The 15,532-nt window shown below is 33.4% G+C and overlaps 2 protein-coding genes across 3 annotated transcripts; both read right to left on the bottom strand.

Annotated features, from left to right (window-relative positions):
• Positions 1-452: 452 nt before the first annotated feature.
• Positions 453-5,046, bottom strand: LOC129303145 (3-hydroxyisobutyryl-CoA hydrolase-like protein 5). 2 transcript variants are annotated; one of them, XM_054942246.1, is made up of 17 exons: positions 4,972-5,046; positions 4,827-4,880; positions 4,676-4,726; positions 4,448-4,531; positions 4,242-4,310; positions 4,060-4,123; positions 3,792-3,865; positions 3,605-3,688; positions 3,392-3,476; positions 3,120-3,205; positions 2,647-2,768; positions 2,471-2,531; positions 2,244-2,342; positions 1,614-1,715; positions 1,437-1,478; positions 836-942; positions 453-747 (listed from the first exon to the last, which is right to left on the bottom strand). In XM_054942246.1, exons 3-17 carry the CDS (start codon positions 4,706-4,708, stop codon positions 708-710), a joined length of 1,152 nt encoding a protein of 383 aa, XP_054798221.1. In that variant the 5' UTR covers positions 4,709-4,726; positions 4,827-4,880; positions 4,972-5,046; the 3' UTR covers positions 453-707. The 2 variants fall into 2 exon arrangements, with proteins under 2 accessions (XP_054798221.1, XP_054798222.1); XM_054942247.1 differs by having other exon boundaries at positions 4,827-4,890; positions 4,975-5,013.
• Positions 5,047-6,482: 1,436 nt separating this feature from the next.
• On the bottom strand, positions 6,483-14,349 carry LOC129302801 (protein ASPARTIC PROTEASE IN GUARD CELL 1-like). Its single transcript, XM_054941679.1, has 5 exons — positions 12,396-14,349; positions 8,860-8,917; positions 8,578-8,693; positions 7,797-7,860; positions 6,483-7,039 (listed from the first exon to the last, which is right to left on the bottom strand). Exons 1-5 carry the CDS (start codon positions 14,117-14,119, stop codon positions 6,698-6,700), a joined length of 2,304 nt encoding a protein of 767 aa, XP_054797654.1. The 5' UTR covers positions 14,120-14,349; the 3' UTR covers positions 6,483-6,697.
• Positions 14,350-15,532: the final 1,183 nt, after the last annotated feature.

The raw sequence follows: 15,532 nt of genomic DNA, 5'->3' as shown, positions 1-15,532 counted from the left end.
TTTGCAATTTCGTAGTTGTGAAAACTCAAATAAGGACAGAATTGGAGATCTTATCGTATGTTTTATCTTTTATGTTGAATCCTATCCTTTCCTTGTTTTAGAGACAAATGCGTTCTATCTATATATAGTTGGTTTTTAAATTTTAAATTTTTTTTAAGGTCTTAATTTAGATTATCAATTTCTATGTCAACAATTATTTATGCTGTGATTTGTTTCTATTAAAATAAAATAAAATATCAAATAAAAACACCCTAAAATGAGCATAACATCCATTTTCACCATGCAATTTCTGGAAATTAAAGAAACGAAACCAACTCATGTCCATTTGAATTCAAATTATGGACTTTTTCTTAAAACCAAAACAAATTATAGACTCAAAATCCTTATTTGTTGTATATTTATATTCTCTATGGCACACGCACACAAGTGCATATCAGGATTTCTACACTCTATAGTGGGATTTACCTATTTGCTTGTCATTGAGATTAAAAGGATTAAGAACTTCAAAGTGGGCAGTTCTTCATAACTCATGAACTCACGCATTCATTTTATTCTAATTCTAAATTACATAAAAGCATCAACCATAAGTGAGTGGATTGGCTAGGATAAATATACACCACTGTGCTCATAAGAATCCGAGCCAAATTTTCAAAGGCCTTCAGAAACGGCATCTAACCAGAGATTCTTCATGTTCTGCTCCTGTTGTCTTAGGCTGCATAAGCTGAATTCTCATATTTACCTTCCCATCTGTATTCAATCAGAGAAACTCATTTGATTATGTTTCTGAATAATAAAGCCACAGAAACAAATCGTCGTCGCTCAAAATATACCCAACCTGCATTCCTCTTTTTCTGGGATCTGCAGCTCAAAATCCTTTTCAAAAGGCTTAAAGACCAAGTCCACCTTCCCATCATCTACTTCTTCAAGTGCTGGAGGTTGCCACTGAAACAAGTTGATAGTTTATAATCAAAGAGTGAACACACAAAAATAATGTGCGTGCGTGTGTATCTTTTCTCAAATTAACTATGCACAATAGTACAAAAAGGTCTTCGGATTTGACTTAGGCTCATATCTGTAAGGATAGGATATAACGGCTTTACTATTTCGACTTCGATGTATCAAATGATAAGTTTGATATTAGTAATAAGTTTGTCTTTATGAGATTATTGGTATTAAAATATAAATTGTGATAAAGGAAACCCCAGATGTGCTTATTTTACTCTGCATCTTCTCATCTTTGAATATAAGCAACTTCGGGGTAAAAAAATTCATGTAAAAAGCAAGTAACATCATGTAGGACTAACGAAATGCCGGTTCTCACCCAGTTTATGCAATAAATATCTCAATTAAGCTGAAACCAATAAGATTCGAAGAACCTTGCAAGTAGTTCTAGAAGGGGAAGGATGCACACACAGACTGGGAGAGCGAAAGAATACCTTTGGGGCATTATCCTTGTCAATGGTGAGAGCTCTAATGCCCTGTTCATCAAGAGACAAGAGAAGTTTGCATCGCGTTTAGTAGGAAATCCATTTGGCAATTTTGTTCCCCCTTCAAAATAAATTGAGCAAAGTTTCCTTTTGCCGATTCTAGTGAGCAATGAGAACAAGATTTACCTCATACATATCCTCAGATATTGTGGTTCGTAGTATATTCATCGTCAATCTAAATTCCTTCTTTAGACATTCAGATAGCTTCTGATTCCTTCCTTCACGAATCTGCATTCATGGAAGTTGGGCAATAGCAGCATGAGTTGAAGAAACATGTACTCCCTCCAGTCATGTTTACAAGGTAGAGAAAAAATATTTTTTTTTTTTGGTTTTATTTATAAGTCATGCACTAAATTTTTTATCACACATTTCCTATTTTACCTCCATTAAATATTGGTAAGAAAAATGTTATTAAAGTATATATATTTAATAGAGAAAGTTAAAATTTGTTAAATTTTCATACAGAGTTAATGAATTTTAAGATTTTTCAAAACATGTTTGTAGTAATTTATAAATAAAACCAAAGAAATATAGGGAAGATTATGTTTTCAAATTATGCATGTTATCAGTCAGAAGAGGATTATCATAAAAAAAGTTTAGGAAGGAAAAGCCGCACATGACAATTTTTTTTTTTCTTTTGAAGTAAAAATATCTAATTCACAATTTGAAGCTCCCCATTGATCATAATTTAGAAAACTCAAAAAGTCCGAGAACACAAGTCTATGATCTTATTATTTTAAATCCCAACATCCTTACCGATTTTAAGGTTATCTTCAATGCAGTAGGTGATGTCCTTTTCATTCCTTTGAGGATTGCACCAATCCATCCATTTCCTTCTTTGCTTGCTTCAGCTTCCTTCAGAAAGCACAAGTCATCCATATAATGAGCATGGGTAAGCAAAAATATCATAATGCTCTGTGTAATCAAAGAAAACGCTCCTACATAATCAAAGAAAAAAGGATATAAGTGGGGAAGAAACTTACTAATGATTTAATAATTTCTTCAACAGTATCCTTTGAGAAGCACTCATCTATTATCGACTGCCTGAGAATCCCAAAATGTTGCTAGCATGAGTACAGTGCTGGTACTAACAATGAAATAAGATAATATTAAAAAGGAAAATACACACGCGCACACATTATCAATCAAAATTTTTTACTTGTTTAAGATGCTGTCTTCATCAAGCTCAACTTCTGAAGAAAATTCTTCAATTACTGATCTCACAGCATTCTCATCACCAGAATTAAAGCTAATCAGGCGCTTCTCTAACTCAGCAAGTTTCTGATACAAAGAGAATATTGCCGTCATCAACATATTATAGTTAAACCAATTCCATGATAAACCATTAACTTTAATATGATTCTTTATTTATGGACTTGGACTAATACATTCTCATCATTCTTGCTATAGAGACACAAGTACAAGCATCAGTCAAGAACTTCTCCATCCATCAAGAAAAAAGAAAGAAATTATGCTTCCTGAATTGGTTGAACTGTTGAACAGTGAAACCCATGTGTGTATTTATCCTTAGATCTTAAACTAACGTGAAACAGGATTTGAGAGATATCCCATATGAATGTTGTACATCAACTAACGTAATTACATGAAAGAGATAATTGAAGATAAACTGACCTCAGAAGGGACAAAATGGGTTGCCAGTCCAGCTGTGACTAATTCCTTCCCATTCAACCGTCCTCCAGTCAGTGCCAAGAATTCCCCTGCATATTTACATGTACAAGTTCATTTCCATCCTTTACAAATAATTTATACTAATTCAAGAAAAGCTAGACAATTTTGTTGTCATGAAGATTATACAGTATGTGAGATGGAAGTATAAGAAAAGTCATTTAAAATAGCGAAAGGGAAGAACAAGGTAAAGGACTTATTAGATTTTTAGAGATTACCCAATCGCCCAGGTAGATGAGAATGTATGTAAGAGAAGCTACAATCAGTATGAAACCCAAAACTTGCCTCTGGAGTCGCAAACACCTATATAAAATCACCAGTTTTAAGATATCACAAAAACTTAACATGACACTATGCCATTTGACAATTAAATCATAAAACTAGCCTAGCAATGGATATGAAATAATATATAACGAGGATTAAGCACCCACAGTTTTTTCTGTAACAACTGAAAATTTCATTGGCACCATGAATGATGCGCCTCCACCCATTGAAATTCCATGAACAAGAGCAACCTGTTATAACATAACAGCACCATTCTACGAGACATAAGACTTTGCGAGCACAAATTTTTGTTAACGTTTAAGGACAGAGTGGGATGAAGATTCTGAAAGGAACCTGGGTTTTCTTATAGGTATGAATGTGATAGCAGAGCCAGTACATTCTGTAGACCACCTCAAGGCAGGAATCCTCTGTTCAGAAGAAACTCATTAGTATTAGCAGCAGCAGCTACGATGGAGGTTAGGTAATGAAAATATGCACTCTAACTGGCTTCTCTCAAATTAACTCTTCACATTAAAAAGAAAGAGGGAAAGTCTGTGTACTAGTAAGTAACTAGTGCCCCATACTGAAACATCAAAATCCTAGCAGATAACAAAGCACTTACTTGACTTCCTGCCATCATAAAACACTTTCAAATCCCCACCAGCAGAAAAAGCCCGACCAGCTCCCTGAACGAGTTTTACGGATCAATTTAGTGATTGCAAATAAGTAAAGCAACACAACCAAGAGCAAGAGTAGCATTACACAAAATTTTCAGAACCCACGTGAATTTGGGGGGAAAAATACCTTAATGATAACAAGCTCTGCTTTATCATCTTTCTCCCACTTTTCTAGATATGTTGCTACCAGCGAAACCTGATAGCATTTGAAAGGAAAAAAGACATGACAACTTTAGCAATAAAAATTAGTATGCCACCTGAAAGTGGAAAGCTCGATAGAAGAATATCGTTTCAGACAAAAGCCAGGAAGGGAATTTAGTCCTCTTGACTTACCAGTTCAGGTGAGATGGCATTTAATTGGCGAGGTCGGTTCAAAGTGATCAATCTCACATGATCAACCTCTTCTCCAAGAACAACCTTCAATATCAAAAGCAGGAATCTTCAATCAGTCACCCATTACTCAAATAATCACAAAACCCCGTTACTAATTTATCCCCAAAGAGTATAACATCGGTAACACGCAAGGAAAATTAGTAATAAGAGAAATCAATAAACACTTGCCTGTTCATCCGGATTTGCAGCATTAACCGCCATTTCAAATCAAATGTTACTCTGCACAGTTAAGCAATTACCGGAATCGAATTGATAACAATGAAGTAAATATGAGATTATAAAATTGAACGAGCGACTTGACAAATGACAACCAACTTACCAAACCGGAGGAGGATGAAGAGAAGTTGAAGGTAGGTGAGGTTACGATGTATAGCTGATAGCGCATGTCAAAAAGGAAGTAAGGAAGCTAAATACGTGTACAACGAACTGTAAAGAGGGAATCATATCTCAGTAGGTTCACCTACCGCCAAGTTCAAACGCCTGAAGAACACCAGCACCAACCACCCCCACCTGTGAATTCGGTTTTGCATTTCGATGCATAACCCATGACGAAGTTTGACTCGTTCCTTTGTTTTTTGTTTTTTTTTTCTTTCTTAATGCCCCGTTTTCGAAAATCATCTCGAGCTCCACGATATTTTCAAATCTAATACGGATCACATCATGTAAGTAGGTGGGAGGATGACAGTTAAATTCAAATAAAAATTAATAACAATTAATCTCAATAAATTTTTTAAAAAAATTGGTTGCAAGAATTGATTTAAAAGAGTTATAAATTTTAAAAGTTTCAATTATAAATACAATATATAAATTATAAATATATCAATTAATTTGTAATTTAAATTTATATTTATAATTGTTTGTACTTTAAATTAATATTTATAATTTATCTTTAGAACTTAATTATCATTAATTTGGTTGAGACTTTATTGCCCTTCTCTCTAGATTTTTATTGTGTGTTTTATACTTATAGCAGTCCTTCACTGATCATGAGTTTATTTAAAATATTTTGATTCAACAGGGAAGTGTAAAACCTTCGGATAATCATCAAGGACTATCTAAGTTGAATTTAGACTGTCTATATTTTATTTCATTTCATTCATCAAGTATGTTACCTTGTCAATCCTAATAATAGTAATTTCAGAGTATGAAAGTGTCCCCAGTAAGAAGAGAAAAATCAAGAGAAGACAAGACAGAAGTTATGAGATCCATTCTCTCCAAAATTGAGGGAAAATTGAGAAAAATATGTATTCTATGTACCTTCTTCATTTTATCCTCCCAAATATGGGGGTGAAAGATCATTAGATACTGGGCTTGTTTGGCTTAGCATTGGCAGGACTCTCAAAAATAACAGCTAATCTAATCTAAATTATAAAATGTATAATCAAAATATCAAATGTTCCATTTTTACTCGTACAATTTTAATAGTTTTATTGTAACTTAAATGAGACATGATGAGATTTTTTAATTAATAAATATTTTCGAATGTTGAGGTGTTTTTATATAAATAAAGCAATCTAATACTTTTTCTTAATCTACCTAAAAAAAATCTAAAATACCTTAAATAAGAAACATGATGGATTAGTTAACTGCCGCAAAATTAATCAAATGTTCTTAGTTTTTCTTGCAAACGGAAGGCCCAAATGTCTTTTAGTCCCAAAATGATTAAGTTTTTCTTGCTTTTAATCCCAAACCATGATCTTCTTCATTGGTTTCTTGCAAACGTGATTTTTTAAATAAAGTATCTACACATAAATTACAGTGATTAACTTTCCCCAATTTCAATTTGCAAATTGTAATCTGTGAAAACTTGAATTTTTCAAACTCTAATCCAAGCACAAACGAAGCAGCTGTTGCCAGTATAACGCGTCCTGAATTGCTTGAAACTAAGGAAATCCACTTATTAAGCGTGAACTTCCAAGGAAATTCAATTTTTTGACCAGAAGGAAAACATCATGGTAGTAGTGATAATCCGCAATAAAACTCAAAGCAAGCCAAAATTTGTCACCAAATTCAAAACCGGCCAAGAACAAATTGAAGCGAACCAGCCACATGTGAAATCAACTCTCCAAAACTAAAATACTCAACCAGAAACTATGCAGTTTAAGCACGATTAGCTTCTCTAGCTCTTCCAAAGTCTCTTAATAAATCAAACAGATTCGAAATGATAAGCAAGGAGTGTGATTATCAGAATCACATAAACAAGTTGGGCCTTGATGCCTTGTAAGTTGTCTTCAGCTTCCTACTTGGTGGCCTGACCTTCCTGAACACCAATGGGAACTTAATTTTAGAATTGTGGAACTGCTTGGTGCTCTCTCTTTTGCACAGCTTTGCAGGGATGGTGGCTGTCTTGATGATCTGGATGCATGGAAACCTCACCCGGTGACGTGATGCCATTTCATTGTACATCTGTTCAACGGCACCATTAAGAGTGGTATCTCGGTATTCCTTGTACATGTTATGATAACCAGTTCGACTTTGATAACGCAGCCAAATACCGTAGTTCTTAATCTTGGTAGGGTTCTTCTCAAAAATCTGTCAGTCATCAAATATTAAAAGCAAGTTACCTAATCTGAGAAGATGACAGATGAAGCTGAAATACAACTGAAGCCACAAATTTGGAAACAATCCCACCCCATCCCAAAACAAAAAAAGTATAAAGATTCTAAGGTTGACCAAGTCTATAAACGAATAGGTAGGCTAAACCAATCATGAAGAGACATACAGGCATGTCAAGGGCAGGTCCTTCTCAAAAAAGTGCCTGACACACCTATGCATTTCTTTATGATTGGTTTGACGCACATAATTTTTGCAAGTCAACTCAAGAATCTCCAAAATGTATTATTTCCAATATGTATCTACAGAATGCATGAGTTTCAAGAGATTAGCACATGAGACTATTAGGTGACCGAAAAAAAAAAAGTGCAGCCGTTCAGCCACTGTCCTGAATCCTGGCTTCAAATTCTTCCACCTCCAATGTCCACAGCCCAAATTTTCCTATAGCTGTATAGATCATACAATTTCTCACCACAAGAAAACGTGAAAATTATTGGCTTATACGTTGAAGTGAACTACCAATATTTAAACCGGATCCATGCTTGAAACCCCTCTCTTCACAACTCTTATAATTTTATATCTCCCCCCATGATTTTCTCCCAAATGGATATTCCACTGTCCTAAGCATCTTTCCAATTCAAAACCAATGCTCAATGAAACTCATTTTACTTGTAGAATACCAGAATGAGTCTAGTAATGTCAAGGGATTGTAAGAGCCGAGAAGGACATTTCATACCTCGTTAATGGCTAGCACTTGCCCATTGCTTTTCTTAACCTTCTTCAGCTTTCTCAAGAAATACCTACATAATTAAAAACAAAAGAAAAACACCTGATGTTATTTTTATAGACATTAAAAACATGCAATTATTTAATATAATGAATTTAAACAAGGAACTTTGTTATTTCATATCCAAAGGGATGGACGGGATAATGCAGTCACCAGAGAATTGTAGGGGAGGGAAATCAGACACTATTTACGTCATTAATTTGAAATGATGATACCTAATCGATTTAGCATCAACAAATCCAATAAAAGTCAAAATATTATTCTAGACAGTTGAATTTATAGTTTAACATACAAATTTCTGGGGCCGTAAAATTTTGATTCCAGGCATCTTTTTTCAGCACAGGATGCAGAATTTACCATTTTCTAAATTATTCACATATATACCACAAGAAAATTTACTAAATTTAAACTTCGGTCCTGAAAATTATGAATGATCTGAGCTTTGTCCCTGAAACAACATAATGTATTATCAAATCCTCGATTTTTCTTGATCCGGGGTCAACTTATTCCTTTTCCAAGCCAACAAAAGGACAAAATTGAACAAAAATTAGAGAAATTGACGGCTAAGCTATAGAGTATGTTTGATTCAGGATAAAACAAAAATCATTTAACATCTTTCAGAAACCAACACGTGAATTTATCGAAGTTTTAATATGGGAATTGCCTTTTCATTCCTGCATTTTCTCCTTATCCAAACAGATGGCAGTACAATGAGAAGATTATAACGTACCAGAACTTGGACTTCGCACGGACCTCATTGGTGGCCCAAAGCTTCATACGGTAGATCTTGGGGTGCTCATCTGTCTCAGTGGGAAGGGCCCTTCCCACCACCTGGTACTGGTGAAACTGTTTCCGCACAATCAAACATTCTTTGTAAGCAATTCAAAAACTTTCACCAAATACAATACAAAATAGGAATTGAAAATGACCAACTCGTTCCTCGGAAGGAAACAATCAAAAAGAAAATCTGAAACCCATAGCATAAAATGACATAGAACCAGCAGTGCATTACCCTGAAAGAAACCATTTGAGACGATGGACGAAAGGGGAAGAAGCAAAAGAACAGTGCACTGAGAGAGAATAAAACCCTAGCTTAGCGCGTTTTTGCTGACAAGTAGGGCAAAGCCCAGAATAAAACCCCAGCATAGTGTTGAAGGATCTATCACCATGAAGCCCAAAAGTGGTAGCTAAGCCCAAGTCCTGAATTAGCCAGATACTGATAGTTTTATCAATGAAAAAAGTTTGTCCTAGAATTTTTTTTTTTTTGTATGATTTACACTTGTCATCATCACTGTGCTTCTCTCATTGTAAAATAATCATGAGCAAGAAATGAATTGATATTTCAGATATGTTTTTTCTCCATGGCTTAGCATTGATATTAGAGCCACTAACAATTGTCAGCCATGACCACGGCATCTGTGTCTGAAAAAGCCTCTTCGGGCCTGTACCCATGCCAGGCTGCCACCATTGCCTCCACTTTATTTTTATTAAAATATTTTATTTATTTTTATACATAAAATATTTTTAATTAAATTATTTAAATTAATAAAAATTAATTATTTAATTAAAAACATAATAAAATTTTAATTTTATATTTAATTATTATAAATAAAAAATAAATATCTTTTTTAAAATAAATTAATGAGAATACTTATTTTTTTTAAATTTAATAAGAATATAATAATCCACTCATTTAAAAAAATATAAATAATTCTTTATGTTTAGAAATAAAAAGAAATTTTTTATACATGAAGACAGAGAGCACAGCTCTTTTTATTTGTATGGACAATTTGATTTTAGTTATATTAATAGTTCAATCTTAGCATAGTGTAGTGAGTTTTTTTTTTTTTTTGGTAATAAGTGTAGTGAGTTGTTTGGTCGAAGCATTTAAAACCACAGCCCACTACAATGGCCCGCAAAAATAGTGTATTCTTTATGTTGGTAAAAAAACAATTACAATTCTTGAATATTTATAAATTGATAATTGTATTTTTATTAAAAAATGTACCAAAAAATAGATAAAACAATAAAAAAATTATTCCATAGGAATAACATATGAAAATATAAAATGAAATACAAAAAATTGTGATACTGATATCTAATAAAATTTTAACTTTAATGGTTAAATTAATTTTATATTGGTCATATATTACTTTTTGACTTTTTGCCAGATGATGTTTGGTTCTATTTCCCCATCCACGAACTTTTGTGATATTTTTATTTCATTATTTAAATTAGAGGGCAAACCTAGATCCATCATCCCATCAGACCTAATCAACCTAGGTTTAGTTATTATTAAATATGGTTCATTTCATACAAACAAATCTCATGTTTGAATATGATTTTCATGAAATCGCTTACATGATAAAATTTTAAATTTAATAATTGTTATGAATGCACTAACATCAATAACACTCCCTCCTATTCCTATTATATAGTATCTTTTAAAAAAATTCTCTGACTTTTAATATAATTCACTTGATAGGATATTGATTATGTTTTTTTAATATTACTTATATTTAACTCATTAATTATAAGAGAGAATGTAATGTAAATTTAAAAATTTTTATTTAAATAATAATAAAACTAGAAGTTTATTCTATTTTTATATTAGTTAATAATTTAACAACGCTTATTAATTTCAATGAGATAATTTGATATGCTTTATAACAAAGATTGGATGGAGTATAAGTTAACATTGTAATTTGACTTATTTTACTACAAGTCAATATTTTTTTAAAATCACTTTTAATCATATTATTAAATAAGTAAATAAATGTGCAAATCCTCTTTCTCATCAAGTCTATAGTGACAACTTTCATAGTGTGATATACAATGATCTTCTATTAGAATGCAAAAACATTATGATTTTAGATATGACGTGATTTTCATACATAGTTTGTTAGTGGCCTAATTTAAAAAAAAAAAACAGATTTTCTCTTCCTTTTTTCTATCAAACATACATGCAATGCTGAATTCTCACACTGACACACTCCTGCACACGGCATGCAATGCGCATATATATCAATCCACACACCCACATTCTTTTGAGAGAATAAATAATGGTTAGATTCGAAAATAGTAAATTAATATCTGTTAAATTCTTGATGACTTGTTTTAAAAAAATAAATTAAAAATATTAATTTAAATTATTGTAAATCTTAGAGTTTCAATTATAAATAAATATTTAAATATTAAATATAATTTTTAGATTATAATAAAAATTTCTGTTTGCAATTATTTAAATTGATATGTATAGTTTATTTGTAAAAAATTTTATTAAAAATCTAACTATCTTTAATTCATTCATTTGAGATCTAACTATCATTCTTTCAATTCTTTTTTAAATCCTTTTTCTAGATAAGAAAGTTGTTTCGACTTTTTTGAATCAAAATAATTAAAAAAATTAATTTTTAACAGTAATATTACAACTGATACATTTTTCCACGGCATAAAAATATTTTGCAAGTGTTACATAAATATAATATAAACAAACGCGATGAAGCCGATGATCAAATTCTATAATAAAGTAGATTTACAAAGATTAGATCATTGCAAACTTGGCAACGCAAACTTGTGGCTCAAGCAAAGGCGTGATTGAAATATTGTTGGTTGGGTATTGGGTTAAAAAATATCGGGAAAAAAAGTTTGGATCATTTGAATTAATTGAATAGACAAATACTAATATATTTGTTAAAAATAGAAATTAATAAATTATGGCTAATTAATTAATTGATTATGATCATTAAAAAACAATCTTTAATATTATGATTTATGATTTATGATTTATGAAGTTTCATTAAATTGTCAAAGGAATTTGGATCTGCTGCTCAATCTGAAAAATATTTTTTATACTTCGGTTTTATTTTTTTATTTTGAATAATAAATAACTCTCTATTACACACAAGCCATTTTTTTATTGTCATAATCTGTATTATTTCTTTAAATAAAAATTAATAACAAAACTACATATATTATACATAACCTTCACAAGATTTTTCCCCTCAACTACTATTCACAAGTCAGAGCGACATCTGGCTTTCATCTTTCTTTCTTTGTTTTTCCCCCCTGCTTGTCGCACTCTTTTAACACTCCCATGCCAACCTAATCACGACACATACTTCTTTTTTGACAGAATATACACTTCAAAGTATAGCAAAATGCTTTTCTTCTGCATGACAATGAAATCACTAGTAAGTAGTTCATGACCTTTTTTCTGCAATCACCTGAAGCTTACTTCTACAATCACCTGGGGAAAAAACAATACATTGCCTGTTCTTTCATTGCACATATATATATATATATATATATATCACTTTCTATCAGGAAAAAAAAAAATCTAAAAATTCACGCCTCTTAAATTTTGAGTTCAGATCACTAGCAAAAGTTGCCACTTCTGGACTCCAGTAAAATAAAATGAGAGAAAGGTAGAAGTGGAACCCACCTCTATCTCATTAGGTAGGTCCCACATCTAGATCTCTTTCTCTCTCTTGTTTTCACCTCAAGTGATACCAACCAATCACGTTCACTTAAATCTTCAATGTTTACTAAGAATCAGCGCAATTGACTGGTGCATATCCGAGTCTGGAATTCTTGAGATCGTAGAGGATGTGAAAGTTCTGCTGCTGATAGTTTCCAATTATGGAGAGAGCTGAATGAGGAGTGCCCAGAATTGCCAAACAAACAACACTACCTGGTTCAATCTCAATGAAGTAATTTTCCGCTGGGAAATCCCAAACAGCTCCGTCTGCAAACATGATCCCAAAATTAGGTAGCTCAATAGCTTCAAACCCAGAAACATTATAACATGGCTTTAATGGAAGATGGCCATCTTCAATCATAAGGTAGCCCTTGATCTTCTTCATGAAAGCCTCTTTGATGATCTCATAAGCAGGCTCTGCAAAATAAGTCAGAGTAGTGCCAGAATCAATGATGGTTCCTCCACCACCACCTGCAGATGCAAGCCAAGTTTCCTTTGGTATATTCAGTACTTCACCACCGACAATGACAGATTTGATCTGCACATAGTAAAATGTATCAACTGGGTTTTCTTTCCCACCCACAAATGAAGTGAAATTCAAGTTTGGGTTTCTGAGAAGTTTCTTGTCTTCTCCAAATATCAGTTTGCTGCTAATGTTACTGTTTCTATCCACAAGACAATAGGAAAAGGAGTGGCCATAAAGAGATTGAAGCTGAGAAGCAAATGACAATGGCCCTCTTCCTAATCCTAGCAAACCCGCAGCTCCATGGAAGAGACCTCTATTCCAATGTCCACAGCCAAACATTACATCCTCCACACGCCTGAACTCAGACTTCCCTGAAGATGCTGTGAGATTAACTGTAAAAGTCTCAAGTGCAAAATCCCCAGTTGTATTGGAGCTATCTCCATACCAGTAGAAGTAAGGGCAGGTCTGGTTCTCAGCCTTGCAAGCCTGAGGTGGATCTGGGGATGACACTAATTGGCACCGTTGATCATGGCAGCTTATGTTCTTGAAGGAACTGGAATCTTTAGGATCATAGTGAGGTCCACTTTGCTCAAAACAAACATAACAAGGAACGCATTGAATCCAATTAAGATCGCTACCCGTATCAAGTATCAAAGAGAAATGCTTAGGAGGTGTGCCCACAAACACATCCATGAAGTACTCTCCAGACCCAAAACTGGCCCCTGATTCCAATGTTGCCACAAGCCGGCCTGGATGCTCATTTGCAAAATATGCCGGTGCCGGTGCCGGTGCCGGTGCCGGAGTAACAACCTGCTCATACAGTTGGTGCTTTGATTTGGGCTGTATTTTCTGCAGCCTTGAAACAGTGTTTTGATTCTTCTTCTCTATGACCCTTCTATGAAGGGTCTGGATTCTGGTTAAATCCCGAACTGTGAAATCAATCATAGATTTTCTTGGTTCAGCATCTTCATTCACCATCACCGGTCGGCGTTTCAGATTGAGCTTTAGCAATTGCTTGAGTCGTTTTGCTACATAACTGTCATCAGCATCTTCATCTGATGTGGTTACTCCTGAATGCTCAAATTTCTCGGAGTTTGAGAAGCTACAGTCACTATCTGCAGAAGAAGACACAGTATTGATGTTTGGATGATCAGGCATTTTGATGGCAGCGAGAGAAGAGCCATTTTTGTTGAGACAGTTCTGGTTGTTATTCCCAGAAATCGCATCCACAGCGCAGGAACACATTACAATTAGAACCAGAACAAGAGAAACCTTCAAAGCCATCGTGATGGTATCTTCTCTTGGACCCAGAGAAAATCCTAACATCAAACACCTTGCAAACTTCAGTAGAAATCTCGATGAAGAAGAAGAAAACTTCGGAAAATTCTAAACTGGGGAAAGAGCAAGGGGGGTCTCAAACTCTCAATTCCTTATGTACAGAAATTTCCCAGAAATAAACAGGCAGACGAAAAAAATGGGGAGTAAATAAAATCAATCAGGAATTGTCTCGAAGCTCAGAAGGCAAAAACTCTATATCCAAAACCAAAAGTTAAAGTTGACTGAAGATGAATGAAGATAGAGATATAAATTAACCATAATGTGAACTCCGAAGGCCAAAATGTGTGTTCGGAGGGTAGGAAAATTCTAAGGCAGAGCCGTGAAATTTGTGTGAGAACGACGACTTGAAAGCCAATTGTCCAAAGGAAGTAGGGAGGAAAGCGCGTTTTCAGAAGCACAAGTATTTCTATTGAGTCGTCAATATTATTATCAGTTATAAAACAAAAGTTTCAGGACAGAAAATAAATACCTTTGTTCCCAGTGACATTAATGCAAGATAGATATATATGTTCATACCTGGTCTGCTTCTCAGAGGGGAATTTCCGGAGCTTGCTGCTTGGTCGGCTAGAAAAAAACTGTACCGAACTTTCCTGGTTGGTGACTTGTTTATGCTTTAATATTGCAGTGTGATGATGAAAGGGTTAAGAGGAGCTAGCTAGCCTGCAACTTCAAAAAGTCAAAATCGAATTCTTGAGGAATTCCAGATGGAGGTGGAGAGGAGGTGTTTCTGTTCACTGGTCAGAGTTTTTGAATCTGTCTCACTCGTGTGGGGAAGAGAAAGAGAAAGAGAGATGGAGAAAGAGAAAATGAAGGTTTGTGAGTTGAACGAGGAAAAGGACACGAGAGAGTGCATTGATGGTTTCGAGCTGAAAAATGGAAATAGAATCAAAGGATGTGAAGAAGCCTTGTGATTCATGAATGAAGAAGCCATGATCCTCCTTGCACGGGCATTTTTTCCACATTAGTTTTGTTTCCATTTCAATATTTTATTCACAATCATCAATTTATCTACATCTACATATATAATATCAAATCATATTATAAGGAGATGGTAAGAAACTAAGAAGGGAGTGTATGTGAGTAAAATTCAAAGTCAAACACTTGTGAGTTTTTTATATAAACAAAAATCATATATGTTTGTTTATCATTATATTGCTGCTATTATAATCTCTTTAAATTTTAAATTATATATAAATAATAATAATTTGATGTTCAAATAAATTATTTAGACTAAATTCAGAACCAAAGAAGGTTACGTTACGTGTGCACGAATGAAATTTATCACCATGACATAATTAATTCATAGAATAATAAATTGATCGTACATATATAAGAAATTTTTTGTGCAAAAAAATTAAATTTAAAAATTTTATGAAATTTTTAAAAATGAAAAATTGTTCA

This window comes from Prosopis cineraria, unplaced genomic scaffold (genome assembly GCF_029017545.1).
Source record: "Prosopis cineraria cultivar Desert tree isolate PC_DT_omini unplaced genomic scaffold, ASM2901754v1 PC2, whole genome shotgun sequence".
In the NCBI taxonomy this organism is placed as follows: domain Eukaryota; kingdom Viridiplantae; phylum Streptophyta; class Magnoliopsida; order Fabales; family Fabaceae; genus Prosopis; species Prosopis cineraria.
This window is presented reverse-complemented; position numbering and strand designations above follow the sequence as displayed.

What these genes read in the sequence shown, in the direction of transcription:
- LOC129303145 (XM_054942246.1), bottom strand. Translation starts at nt 4,708, where the DNA reads ATGGCGGTTAATGCTGCAAATCCGGATGAACAG. An exon ending in TTATGATGGCAGGAAGTCAA is followed by an intron (nt 3,866 to 4,059) that starts GTAAGTGCTTTG and finishes TCTTCTGAACAG; the next exon opens with AGGATTCCTGCCTTGAGGTG. An exon ending in TATCTGAGGATATGTATGAG is followed by an intron (nt 1,479 to 1,613) that starts GTAAATCTTGTT and finishes CTTGATGAACAG; the next exon opens with GGCATTAGAGCTCTCACCAT.
- LOC129302801 (XM_054941679.1), bottom strand. Translation starts at nt 14,119, where the DNA reads ATGTTAGGATTTTCTCTGGGTCCAAGAGAAGATACCATCACGATGGCT. An exon ending in CTCAAATGGTTTCTTTCAGG is followed by an intron (nt 8,694 to 8,859) that starts GTAATGCACTGC and finishes GTGCGGAAACAG; the next exon opens with TTTCACCAGTACCAGGTGGT. An exon ending in AAGTGCTAGCCATTAACGAG is followed by an intron (nt 7,040 to 7,796) that starts GTATGAAATGTC and finishes GATGACTGACAG; the next exon opens with ATTTTTGAGAAGAACCCTAC.